Genomic DNA, 12,723 nt, shown 5'->3' with positions numbered 1-12,723 from the left:
ATTTTCATTTAAAACTTCCAGACGGTGAAAATGTCCAGGCATGGGAACAGATCGAAAGAAGAGACAGAGACGGAGGAGAGAGCGTATGAACCTGTCGGGCTTGATCGTCTTTATAATATTGATTTGGACTGAATGACACAGCAGACTTTTCTTCTCACGAGGGGAAAATGTTTGGGGTTGGTGAGCAGACAATGAATTAGAAAAAAAATCTCAGACTGAAAATACATGTTTTTGAGAATATGAGCACGAAAAATAACCCCTCGGAGCCACTTGTTCCCACCCATGATCCTTTAACTGCTGCTTTTTCATAACTCTACAGGGATCTGTAGGGAAGTTCCTTCACAAATTACTGGTAGTAATATTTCAACTTGTCCTCCAAATTAAACAATAAAGGTCGTTAGCTTGTGCCCTTTTAAACAATACAGTATCCTCCTTTTCAAAAGAAACCACAAAAACAAATGTTTCTTCATATTGTTGAAGTGTGGTTATGTTTAATGAAAGGATTGTGGTTAGGGTAAAAACAAATACTTTGTCAAATCTGAATCAACAGATGTTATTTAACCACTGGAGAGCAGTGGACACAAAACACACAACTGACATAAAAGTTCTTTATAGTATTTACACAAGTCACAGAGCAGCTATTCATTTGGAGTCATGCATCATTTCAATGTCCAATACGCACTCTCTTTTATTACACCAGCTCTTCTGCTGCTAAATCCTCCACTGCGCTCACCAACTAACTGTTGGTGTTGAGCAAGCGGTATAACTGTGGATGTTTATAGCTTCTTTTTTTCTGTAAACTTCTGCATGCAGCCAGAAATGAGTGAACCAAAACCAAAACAGCTACAGAACAGACCAGTAAAAAAAAAAGAGCTGACATACAATAAAGCTGTGTAAAACCGATGGGAGCTGCAGATTCAAGTGGTAATTCTCAGTGGATTCATCTCATTGACTGACCCCTTTCACACCACACTGACATTTGAAATACTGCCGTTATATAAATATCAATAAAAAAACAACAACGCTCCGCTGACCAATATCAAAAATCGTATCAGACCATTTCTGGCAAGTTGACAAAATGTCATTATGGTTCACAGGGAATAAGAACAACTCATATAGATACAGAGAGAAAAATATGTTAAGAGAAGAATCTGCCATCTGGTTTTGTAACTGATTCTTCATTTTATCATGTACTTAGCATAAGTTGTGCAAGAAATTGTAAAGATAATCAGTGTTAGTGATAAATTCTGTTATCCAACAGTAAAAGCGCCTGACGTGTAGGTCAGGCCTTTTTACTGTAATAGTAGTTCATAATCCTTTCCCCAAAGTCTAGCACAGGTGGGAACACAATTAGGCCAGGAAAAGTCTGTGGCCAGTAATACCCTGAAGGATTTCCCAGGAAAGGTGCCTCATTTTTTTTAAAAGGGCAAAAAAAGGGGGGGATAATGACATTTTGGGCCACTTCGGTGTATTAAATGAGATGGGATAAAGCAAAAAAAAAAAAAGTGCAGCGATTAATCTTGTAATCCTCTCTGATTGCTCGTCTATATTTTTAAGTGTGCACTAATATGTGTCGTCTGCCTGATTAAAAAAACATTAAACACCTGGTGCTTGTTGGCAGGTATCGTTATCTCCTCCATTTTCATGCCGGCCCCGACGCCATGCCTATACCCCTCTCCCTGGAGATGACTGTGGATTTTTTTCCCTTTGGGCTCCTTCTGGCTCCGTCTACACCCCGCCTCCCCACCAATTTCCATTTTTAGCTTCTTACCTGTCACTCTCGGAGCATTACAGTGACTGAGCAGCTATACACCTCGGTGTCTCGCTCAAGGGCACTTTATCATGAACATGGCTGTTAATGGGCTGGACCGGCGGTTAATGGCTGTAATGGGTGTCGTCATGTCCCCGGATCGAGCCCATATTCTGTGAGAATGCGCAAGCAAACAAGGGGAGAGAGGACTCCGCTGACATCTTTAATGATATCTAAATGAAGCAATTTTCCTTGTTTTTCTTCTCGCATTTTCCCCCTCTGTGCCCACCCAACCCCCACAAATCCCTCTCTTTGTACAGAAATAGGCTGTACAATAAGGGAGAGAGGAGATAAACAGACCTGGGCTCCCATGTCTAAGGAGGTAGAAGGAGAAAAGAATGAATTCAATATGTGCATCTGAAAACACCCATATGTACATACATTGGGATATAGTGTCAGATTCTACATACATATTCTCACATAGACAGAGTTTCGTATAAAAAAAAACACACACATGCACAAAATTATCTCTCTGCCCATCACAAAAACAGCACAGTGTTTAGACACAGCAAACAGGAGCAGATTCATATCTGAACTCATTTCCTTGTCCCACAACAGAGACTGATTTTCTTTTTTTTTTTTGGTGACCCGCCCCATGCAAGCAGTGACAAGGCTGTTTTATCATGTTGCCGCAAAATTTGAATACATGTAAACCCATCAGATATGTATTAATGGGCAAATGCTAATTCCTCCTTTCACAGATGATGGCTTTCACCTTCACAAGCCTCACAACATTTAGAAAACCAAGAAAAAAACACCTCCACTGCCTAATGTGAACAAATTTAACTGCTGTTTTCATGAAGGACAAAAGTCACCTTGAAGCTTTTTTTCTAATCAAATCTCACAGCAGCTCTTTTTTTCCCCCCTTGCCTCTAATCCATACATTGCATAACATAGCAAGCCCTCCCTTCACATCTAGTATAGTGCCTAAATGCTGCAAAAACTCAGGCCGTGGGTGGGGGATGGGGCATAAAAGAATGCAAAGTAGCTGAGGAAACATTATCAACAACATGGAAATATGGGGTGTATGAGAAGCAAAACATGGATATATCCGCCTTTGACATTATGATCTGGTGTAATTGAGAAAATCAGACTTGCAGCTTCTTCTAGGGAATGTGCCAAGAGGAATAACATCAACATGAATGTCACAACAACAAAAAATCACAGTATGTCATTGTATGATGTTGTGTAATATATTTGTCTTCCTGTGGAGGAGCTTGTCTTGTGTTATGAAGACATCCATTTGTTCATTGGGGTTGTGAACCAAAAAGGTTAAGAACCACCGGGTTACATAATGCGCCTAACACTCCCTCCACATCACTGCAGCCATCCAAAACAAGGACTGATCCGCACACACAAACACAAACACAAACACACACACATACACACGTACGCATACATACACACAAATTTCAGCCAGGTACAGGGCAGAGACACACTACATCAAAATGGTGGACAGGGGAGTCTGCTGAATATGATTTTATTCTATTATGTAATCATCTAACCCGGTCACAAATCACCAGACAGCACATATCACTAACCTATCACACATTTTGACCCCACTCATCATGAGAAAACTCACACTGCCTATGAAATTGTTTTACTTTTGAGGGATTAATCAGTCCTCTCCTCATCCTCCTTATTTTCTCACCTTCTGTTGAGTTTTTTTTTCTTCCCCATCTCTTCCTTCCCCCCTCATTGACTATCTGTTTAACCCTCATACGTGACTCTTCCCTATTCCCAGATCTCACCCATTTTCCTTCTTTTTTTGTCTCCAACCATCCACTTCTCCTTGCTGTCACTCTTAATATCCCCCTGTTCCCATTCTCCATCAGTTTAACCCCATTATGTCTCTTTTGTTTCTTCTTTCCATCTTCATCCATCCACTCCCCCACCTAATCTTCCTCCACTTTCTCCCTGTACATGCACATTCCCCTCTATTCCCTTCCCTGTTTGTCTCAGACTCAGACTCCCATTACTTTTTTGCCTTAATGACCACCCCCCGCCCCACCCAGGGCCTTACCAGGTATGAGCCACGGTAAAGCGTCGCCTCTGTCGGATGCTCTTGTTGACCATGAGCTTGCGAAAGAGCCGCGGGGAGCTCCTGGGGGACAGCTTCGGGGACGTGGCGCCCCTCTTCCCGCCGACACCTGGCATCTTCGGAGGCTCCAGCTCCAGGTGCATGTGCTCCTTGAACGTCCGAATGCAAGAGTCCATCTCGACACTCAGCTCGTTGGACGACATCCCTGCAGGCTGGGTTCAGCTCTCTCTGTGTGGCCCCGACTTTTTATTCCTCTGACAAATTCTGCCACTCTCTCTGTCCAAAGTCAGTCCCACCGGCCGCGGCCAGTCATATACCACCGATTATTTGCCTGATCCACACACAGAGAAGTTTAAACTGGGCTAAAAACTGAATCTACCTCACTCACACACAATCATTCATACAGAAAAGGGTCAGATCACACATTTGTTGTTCGCCTTTGTGCTTTTCTGTCATTCCCCCTTTTCCCCCCGTTCTTCAGGGTTTTAGGGATTAGCCAGTCAGCAGTCGTGCCCTCTCCCTCTTTCTCGCTCTCCCTCGCTCCTTTTGGCTCACACGCCGTGCTTTCCTGCTGGTCCTCTGTTCATCAGAGGTTCTTAGAGGAGCTTTACCCACGGCAGGGTCACATACAGCTCCTTCCAGGACAGAAGAATCCCTCTTGTCACCACAGCAGCTCCTCTCCCATCTCTCTCCTGCTTCTCGCTGTCAGTAAAGTGCACAACCCCGGTGCTTTATCCCTCTCCCTCCTTGTCCCTGTCTGTGTCCCTCTCTGTCTCTCTGGCACAGTTGGTGCCTGCTAAATGCACACCTCAGTACCAGCTCTTTCTCTCAGTCCATCAAGGCAGCTTGATGTTGGAGGATCTCCTTTATGAAAGATTCAGAGGGGTTGAAAACTGCTCTCTGCCTCCTCCTGTTTTGCTCTCCTTCCATCCATCACTGCATGACTGACCTCCTGTCTCTGCAAACAACCCCCACCTCTTCCAAAGGCACTCCTGGTGTGGCACAGAGTGACTCCCCACTACGCCGAGCCTCTAGTCAGATTTCCCTTCACCTCACGCAGTCAGAGCAGCGAGCAGAGCACAGCACAGCACGGCACAGCATGCAGGCAAATGCTTCACTTGCTGTTTCATTCAGAATATACACAAGGAGCTGAGAGCAGGCACGCAGCGAGCAGAGGCCACGCCCCTCCGGTTAAGGATTGGCTGGTGGCCGCCGTGACGACAGGCAGGCAGGCACAGTAACAGGTTGTCAGTTTTATTATTTATTTTCTGTTTAGCAGGGATTTGTGGTAATGTTGCTGATGATGTTGTGACCTTTAGTGGGCCAGGCAACCGGTGAGAGCAGACCAAGAAAAAAAAAAAAAAAAAAGGCAATTTGGAAAGGAGATAAAGGCAAACAGCTTAATGGGCATTAGTGAGCAAAAACATACACACCGCTCAAAGGTCAACTGATTCAAATAAACAGACTAAGGCATGCAGAGCACTAAACTGTTGTTGCAATGAACTATGGTCAGAAAGAATAAGGAGAAAGAAAGAAAGAAAGAAAGAAAGAAAGAAAGAAAGAAAGAAAGAAAGAAAGAAAGAAAGAAAGAAAGAAAGAAAGAAAGAAAGAAAGAAAGAAAGAAAGAAAGAAAGAAAGAAAGGCATTCCTGATACATATCCACACATACAAAGGGCTACACCAAGTGATGAAAAGAAGACAGAGAAAAAAAACGGGGGCAATGCCCTGAAGGTTGAGAGACTGAGAAGAAAAATCCAAAAGGAACATCAGAGGAGGCAGAAAGGCGGCGTGACGAGTATTAGAAATGTGAGCCTTTGCTCGTCTGCTCAGCGGACTGATTTGTTTAGGTTGTGAGTCATTGTGAGCCACAGAAGCATGAAAATAGTCTCTCCAAGCTCGTATGTAAAAGAGAAAAACACTTGTAGTAATATGAGAAAGCATCATACTGTAGGAGCACAGACTGGTGTGTGTGTGTGTGTGTGTGTGTGTGTGTGTGTGTGTGTGTGTGTGTGTGTGTGTGTGTGTGTGTGTGTGTTGTGTTGTTAGAGGTTTAACAATCAGCCAATGATGCATAGCATTCCCTGGCTCCTCTCCCTCGGCCCGTCCATCCTTCGTCACTACGAATAATTAAAAGTTTCACTGTCACACAGGCCAAACTAACACAGCAAACACACACAGTTAAAAATAACTGACCTGTATGCTGCTTGCTTACTGAATAATGGATCCCAGTAGCATTCAATAGGTGAACTAGTTGTGAAATCATATACTACAGTAGATGTGCAGGAGTGCTGTTCTCTAAATCCTCCACAGCAGTGCTACTGTATGAGTTAAATGTTAATAAGCTCACCATTATAATGCTAACGTGCACAGTTAAAGCAAGGTGTAACATTTGTCATGTTCACCACCTTTTCTTAACACATACAGTAAGCATGCTTTCATTATCAGTAAATGCACAGCACAGCTGAGGCTGCTGCGATTGTCATTGTTTTGCACTTAGTGAGAAATCTACAGTTTTGCCCTGATGTTGGTGCTATGTAGATGAAATATAATAAGTAACTAAAGCTTTACTGTGGAAGACTGCTAAATCCTATTTAATAGACATTTTACTCGGCAAAACAGAATCCATCTATCTGAACTGTGCCACCAGTATGCCATTTGTGTGAATCCCTGATGAAATGGTGATCTATACTCATCTGGGCATCATGCATATCTGTACAAGCTTTTGAGCGACAATCCATCAAATAGTTGTCAACATATTACAGCCAAAATGGGTGGATCAACTGATCAACAGATATTAGATATCCCTAAAAGCATGCCATCAGCATGATCAAGAAGCACCTCATCAAATTGAAAGACTGAATTATCCATTTTTTCACCTGCCTGCCATTTCTTTGTGAACCCAGTGCTAGTGAATACTTAATTAAAGAAATAAAGAATGGCCCCAAAACACCTCCAAGCAAAATATTGAAATATATTTGTTGACTCTTGCATATCACAGAGGTTTCGGTTCTGAAAATGGCATGACAAAGATGAATGACAAAGCAGAAATGTGACAGACAAGACAGACAGACAGAAAACCAATGCTTGTGTGAGTCATTTTAGAAGATTACAGATTGGAAAAGATTGAATTGGAATTGGAGAGTGACTGGGCCAATTCATTCGACATTAAACTCTGAGTTTTTACATCCTTGCGGGCTTGAGTGAAAGCTCACAATGCACGGTCACAGAACAGATAGAGCTGAGATGTCCCTGCAGCCAACCATAAAGGACTCGGAGCTCTGGCAGCTCCTCACTGCTATGTTTCCTTGATCGAGCAGACCTCGATACCGACATCAGTGGGGGTGGAAACTGAAGGAAACGCTGCACTCTTTGTTAGATATCTGGACCGATAAAGGTCTTAAATCCTGAAAACAATCTGAATTACTGATTCATTGTTTATAGTAGTTACCATAAACAAGATTAAGATTCCACAGCCATGCTTGAGGCTTTGTGAGGCGCTCCTTTGCTTTGAGGTAAATACTACAGCGAGGATGCTAACATGCTTCTGATGACAATGCTAACATATTAGCCATGTTTATTTTAGTTAAAGACGTCTTGGAGCGGCTCTCAGAGTGCTATGCAGTTCCGCATGATTGTGTGTTTCATGTAAATACAGTTAGCACAAGCTCATGCACAGTGTCGGCAGAACTCGCTCGTTACAGCTCAGAGGTTGTGACGCTGATCGGCAGGATTATATTTCAGTGGAGGGACGTAAAAATTAAAAAAGAATAAAATAAAATTTAATTGAAGACAATTATAGGAACGCCCTCTAGTGCAGGATGAGTCATCAAATGTCTGAAATCGTTTTGCAGGAAGAGAAAAATACATCAATTTTGATGTAGATACCCGGATAATAACCTTCTGACATGAATTTGGAAAAATATTAACAGAAAAATTAACAATTAAGACGCTGATACAGGATTAAAGCTGAGAAAAGACACTTTTCATTTAATGGGGTCTTTACGCAAGTTACCATTGCTAATTAGCAATAAAATGAATGGAATAGAGTTAGGGTAAATTAAATCCAATTCCCAAAATTGTTTCCCCTCATGCCTCAACCTTTCTGGTTGAGCACAGGGTTAAAATTTTATAAGTATCCCTGCCCACCCCACAGGCCCACCTGTCACTTTCTATAATTTCACGACATGCAAGAGAGGCGCTTCAGCCTGCCCCATTTTCCCTCAGTCTCTGGCCTCCCACAGTGAAACCCTGAGCAGGGCGACGACCAGTGTGTGTCTGTGTGTGTGTGTGTGTGTGTGACGGAGGTGATGGGGCATGCGTGTGATGAGTTCAGGTCTTGAGATGAGAGCCCTCACTGTAGCATCTCTGGTTACATAAAACCCTCTCTTCCTTATTCCCCCTTTCACACACCGTCTCTCAAAGATAAATGAAAAACAATCCTGCATTGTGGCCCAGATTAACAGACCTGCATTCATTCCCTGTACAGTTCACGGGGGAAAAAAAACCTGAGAAAGACAAGACATGGCGACAAAGAAAAGGGAGATTATACACACTGAAGTGTCAAGGACAGGTTGTGAATTGTTTATTCATATGAATTAGATTCCTGTGATCAATGCAAATAAAGGATAAAAGCTTTTAGAAAAAGGAAAACAACAGCGAGTAAGAGAGGTGACCTTCATAATATTTTTTCTGTGCACAACACAGTGATCTCTGCAACAAATGTCTCTGTGGGACATTTGAATATCATGAATAGCATGAAGACAATAATCACATTAAATTACATCCGTCTCAACTCCCAGCCTTACAAACTAAACCCCTCTGAGCATCAGGTTTAACTCCCATGCAATACAAACTAACATCCATGAGAGGGTAAAATAAATATGACAGATTATTTTATTTACTTGTTTTATTTGTATTTTTTTACCTCTGACACTGAACCAAAACTCTCCCAAAGCTGATGAAACTGTGGGGAACATTTGGAGGATTTAGCATAAAGCTGGGTTTTATTTGGCCATCCTTGTTCCACTGGCTGATCTGTATAATCATGCAAAATGATGTTCAGATATGAGATGCGTGTTGACTATTGGCATTTAGTTGAAGTTGAGGGGCGCAGCATTTCCCACTGGTGTCGCAAAAAAGACAAAATGCACCTTGCAATGTCGCTAAACAGCTCCAAACAAGAGCATAAACAAGTCACACCTCCACTATTATCCCTTGTTTACTTCCACATATTTACTGACATAATCACTTGTGAAATTACACTATTTTCCTGTTGACGTGTATCTACAACATAACGTAATTAATCTGCTGATATTCAGAGTGTTACAGCAATTAAGAAAGAAGGTTGATTACTTTTAATATGCAGCGTATGGCTGAAAGCCAAATAGCTGGAACTACACATGAACACAAACGTAATCTTGACGCACGATTCGTCTCCTTTAGTCTCCGTGCGTGCTAAAATGAAAAATGCTTGATCCAATTTCTGCTCACTGGCTCTGTGGATTACTCACACCCACACGAAAGCCGTCTGGAACACCAGCAGAGAGGGCAGCGCTCGACAACACGCCGCACAAAGAAAGTACACAGAGTGCAGACAAGCCATAATCTGACCAGTGTCGTCCTGACTCATGGGTGAAAAACACATCCAGATATGGTTTCAAATCACTTTTGGAGAGGCAGCCAAAATGGCAAATTTCATTCATAGTGGGGAAATTATATTATTATACATCACTGAGATTTCAAATGGATAAGTCTTCAGTACGAGGACTCTGCTGAGACCTGTGCACATCCATAGTGTTCTGCCAAGCAACTCTGAAATATCATGCAACAGTGACAATATTTTGCAAAGCAGCAATTTCATAGGATTTAATTTCAAGACCTGCAAAGACATCATTTAGCTAATGTGTAGTCCCCTCGCTCCTCAATTATTACACCGACTCTGGGTATGTTGGTTCGTTTGGGACAACTAGCAAATAAAAATAAATGAAGTGAGGCAAAAACGGTGGTTGGACTAACTTCAATCTAATGCGGTTTACTCTGATGTTGTGGCCAAACAGATGGGCTGCAGGAAATAGTATTGAAAAGTAAAGCTGATGCAATTAATGGATTTAATTGAATAGTCAACCATCACAAGATTAATCAAGCAAAAATTATGATAACTGATCAATCATTTCAGTCTTCTAGTTTGATATCATTATGAACTATATGCAATTGATTCTTTATCAAAATGTATTTAAATCAAGACAGCAATAGAGTTTTGCAGCCACAGGAAATAAAGTTGTATACAAAGACTGCTGGAGCATTGTTGTATTTCGAATAATGCACAAATCAAATTTGATCTCCAAGAGAGAACGAACGCTTCTGGTCATAAAGAACGACTTTATGACCAGAAGCATATACCCGTCCCATAAAGAAATAGAAACGGCGACATGATGCTTTCACTGGCACTCAGGAATCCAGAGGCCATCAGCCACCGTCGAGCGGCTGTGAAGTGTCGTAGCTTTGGCTGAGGGCGTCCTTATCTGCTGCCATTCAGCCACTAAAACACAATGGAAACTCCACAATCAAGAGCCATTGTAAGTTGCAACATTTCATCAAACATATAAATGGATATTTCAACCATATGCAGTCATTGTGAAAGTTTAAAGAGATTGGCAATGTGATGAAAATAGCAGGGTAGTGTGTTCAATTTAAATCTATCAAAAATCCGAATAAGCGATGTGATAAAGCACAAAGAATTTAACGACGTCTTCTGAGCTCAGCGAGCGTGTCACCTCCCTCATGTGTACGAACCATCTTTGTATTGATTGTGATGACCTCTCCTCACCTAATTACAACAGTCTGGATGAGGTGAACCTGAGATTCATCAGGTTGAAGTCTGATTGCTAGTGTCCTTGTACTCATCCACTGGCTTTCATGCTGCACGCACACACATACACACACACACACACACACACACACACACACACAGCACTTCCACTAGGTGCTGACTTTCGATCATTAACACTTTAAGAGTTTCCGTCTGCACAGGCTTTCCCTCGAGCTGCGACACAAGCGCGCCCACACGCAGATGCACAATTTTAACAATCAATCTGTGAGCGATTCTCAGCTCTGAAGCAATTGTGTACATCAGCAGGAAAAATAATTGAATCCCAAAATAACTTCTCGCTCCTTCCAACCATCAGTGGCAGAACTTAAATAAGTACAAGCAGAAAGACGGAGGGGTGGGGGATCGGGAGGAGAGGTGGTGCTGATGACTTGTACTTAAACTGTTTCACGGACAAAAAACACAAGCACATAAATACACAAGCACAGACACACACGTACACAGACGCACACAACTACCGACTTGAGGTTTCACCGGGGAAGAGAGTAATCAGACTGGAGGACCTTCAGGAAGGTTCTGCTGACCCCGATGTTCAGCAGCAGTGATGCCTGAAGGGGACATAACAGTCGTGTGATGGCTTTTAAAAGAGAGGAGGGTAGGGGGGGGGGCACATGAGGGAACGTGTCTGCCTCTAGCACCAGGATGACTGACGACTGACACACACCTCACCTGCTATAAAGTCTGCGGTTGCCTGAGGGACCTCTACGGCCACCAATAAACTCACTGTTAACAGAAAGAAATGGAAGTCACCGTAAGATCGTATGAAGGAAAAAATGAAAGTGTAACATGTGTTCAGGTGGGAAACACACGTCTTATTAAGGTCTTGAACCATCGGAAGACACCGGGACAGCATCTCTGCTCCTCGGCATAGACACCCCACCCCAAGTGTCTGCATCCCTCTGGAGAGATTTCTCTAAACACATATTCCCTCATTTGGTGTTTTGATGATGATGGTGAAGAGAGATGTCGAACACATCTGACACCGATTTTAAACTGAGCTGAGATCAGGTGAACACAAAGAGCCTCAGCTTATGATTGACATCGTTTTCTCCCTGTGTGAAAGCATCTGCATTAATGTTTCTCTACTTATCTATTCAGCCTTTCCCTTTGATCTGTCACCAGTCTGGGCTGTGAAAACGTGAGCGTGCAAAGTCCATCCAGTCATCCATTAACACACTGCCCTCTCCTGGTAGACAGAGAAGTTGCAAGCTTCAAACTCTTCAATGTAAAATTCATTTTCTTTTGTTTTCTTTTTGTCAGTGTGCCAACTTATATAACTTTAATATTTCCGTAATTAAGTTCTTGAACTCAGCAATATTGACTAGAACTCCAGCAATTAATCAGCTTTTTAATCAGCGAGGATACTGGGCGACTAATTGCATTATAGTTGTTTTTCAAGCAACAAATACCAAATGCTCGCTGGCTGCAGCTTCTCGAATGACGTCTGAAGTGAATTTTTACATGCTGAATCTTTTGGTTGCCAATAAATCAGTGCATCACTTTGAGCAATGGAAAATTATAACATGCTTTTTCTATTTTTCTGAACGTTAGAGAGGATTTTAATTTTCTAACAAGAAAGGGAAAAATAACTATTTGTTCTCTTCATATTCAAGAGTTTTCAACATCTGTTATTTAAATAATCTAAGAAAGGAACAGATGTGGTTTCTTACTGAAGGTCACAACTAGAAACTACTGGAAACAGGCCAAGATCTGGTGAGCTCGAGCAAATTTGTCATACACCGTCTGTCAGACATATTGAAAATGTTAAATTCTCTCTGACATCCAGCAACACATTGGCCTACATCACCTACAATATAACCAGCAGTTACACAGGAAACAGACACACACATGTATGTAAAATACATAAAGACACACATACACTAATGTGCAGTGCCAATCAGGGATGATTAGCCCCAGCAGTCTTTATTCATCTAACTGAAAGGAATGAAACACTTGGCAACTCCTATTAAAGTGTTCCTCAAAATA

The 12,723-nt window shown here is 42.1% G+C and overlaps 1 protein-coding gene across 2 annotated transcripts in view; it reads right to left on the bottom strand.

Moving 5' to 3' along the window:
* The window catches only part of pde4ba (phosphodiesterase 4B, cAMP-specific a), a 175,290-nt gene that overhangs the window by 118,732 nt on the left and 43,835 nt on the right, over nt 1-12,723 (bottom strand). The window contains exon 1 of one of the 2 annotated variants that reach the window (XM_085774854.1): nt 3,834-4,990. The exons of the other annotated variant lie outside the window; for it this stretch is intronic. Coding sequence (XP_085630980.1) covers nt 3,834-4,054 — 221 coding nt within the window. The 5' untranslated portion in view covers nt 4,055-4,990. Of the gene's footprint in view, nt 1-3,833; nt 4,991-12,723 lie in introns of those variants that run through there. 2 annotated transcript variants of the gene reach the window in all.

This window comes from Trachurus japonicus, chromosome 4 (assembly GCF_045865225.1).
Source record: "Trachurus japonicus isolate A0001 chromosome 4, Traja_1.0".
Taxonomy (NCBI): domain Eukaryota; kingdom Metazoa; phylum Chordata; class Actinopteri; order Carangiformes; family Carangidae; genus Trachurus; species Trachurus japonicus.
The sequence above is the reverse complement of the archived record's forward strand: the minus strand, read 5'-3'. Positions and strand labels throughout refer to the sequence as shown.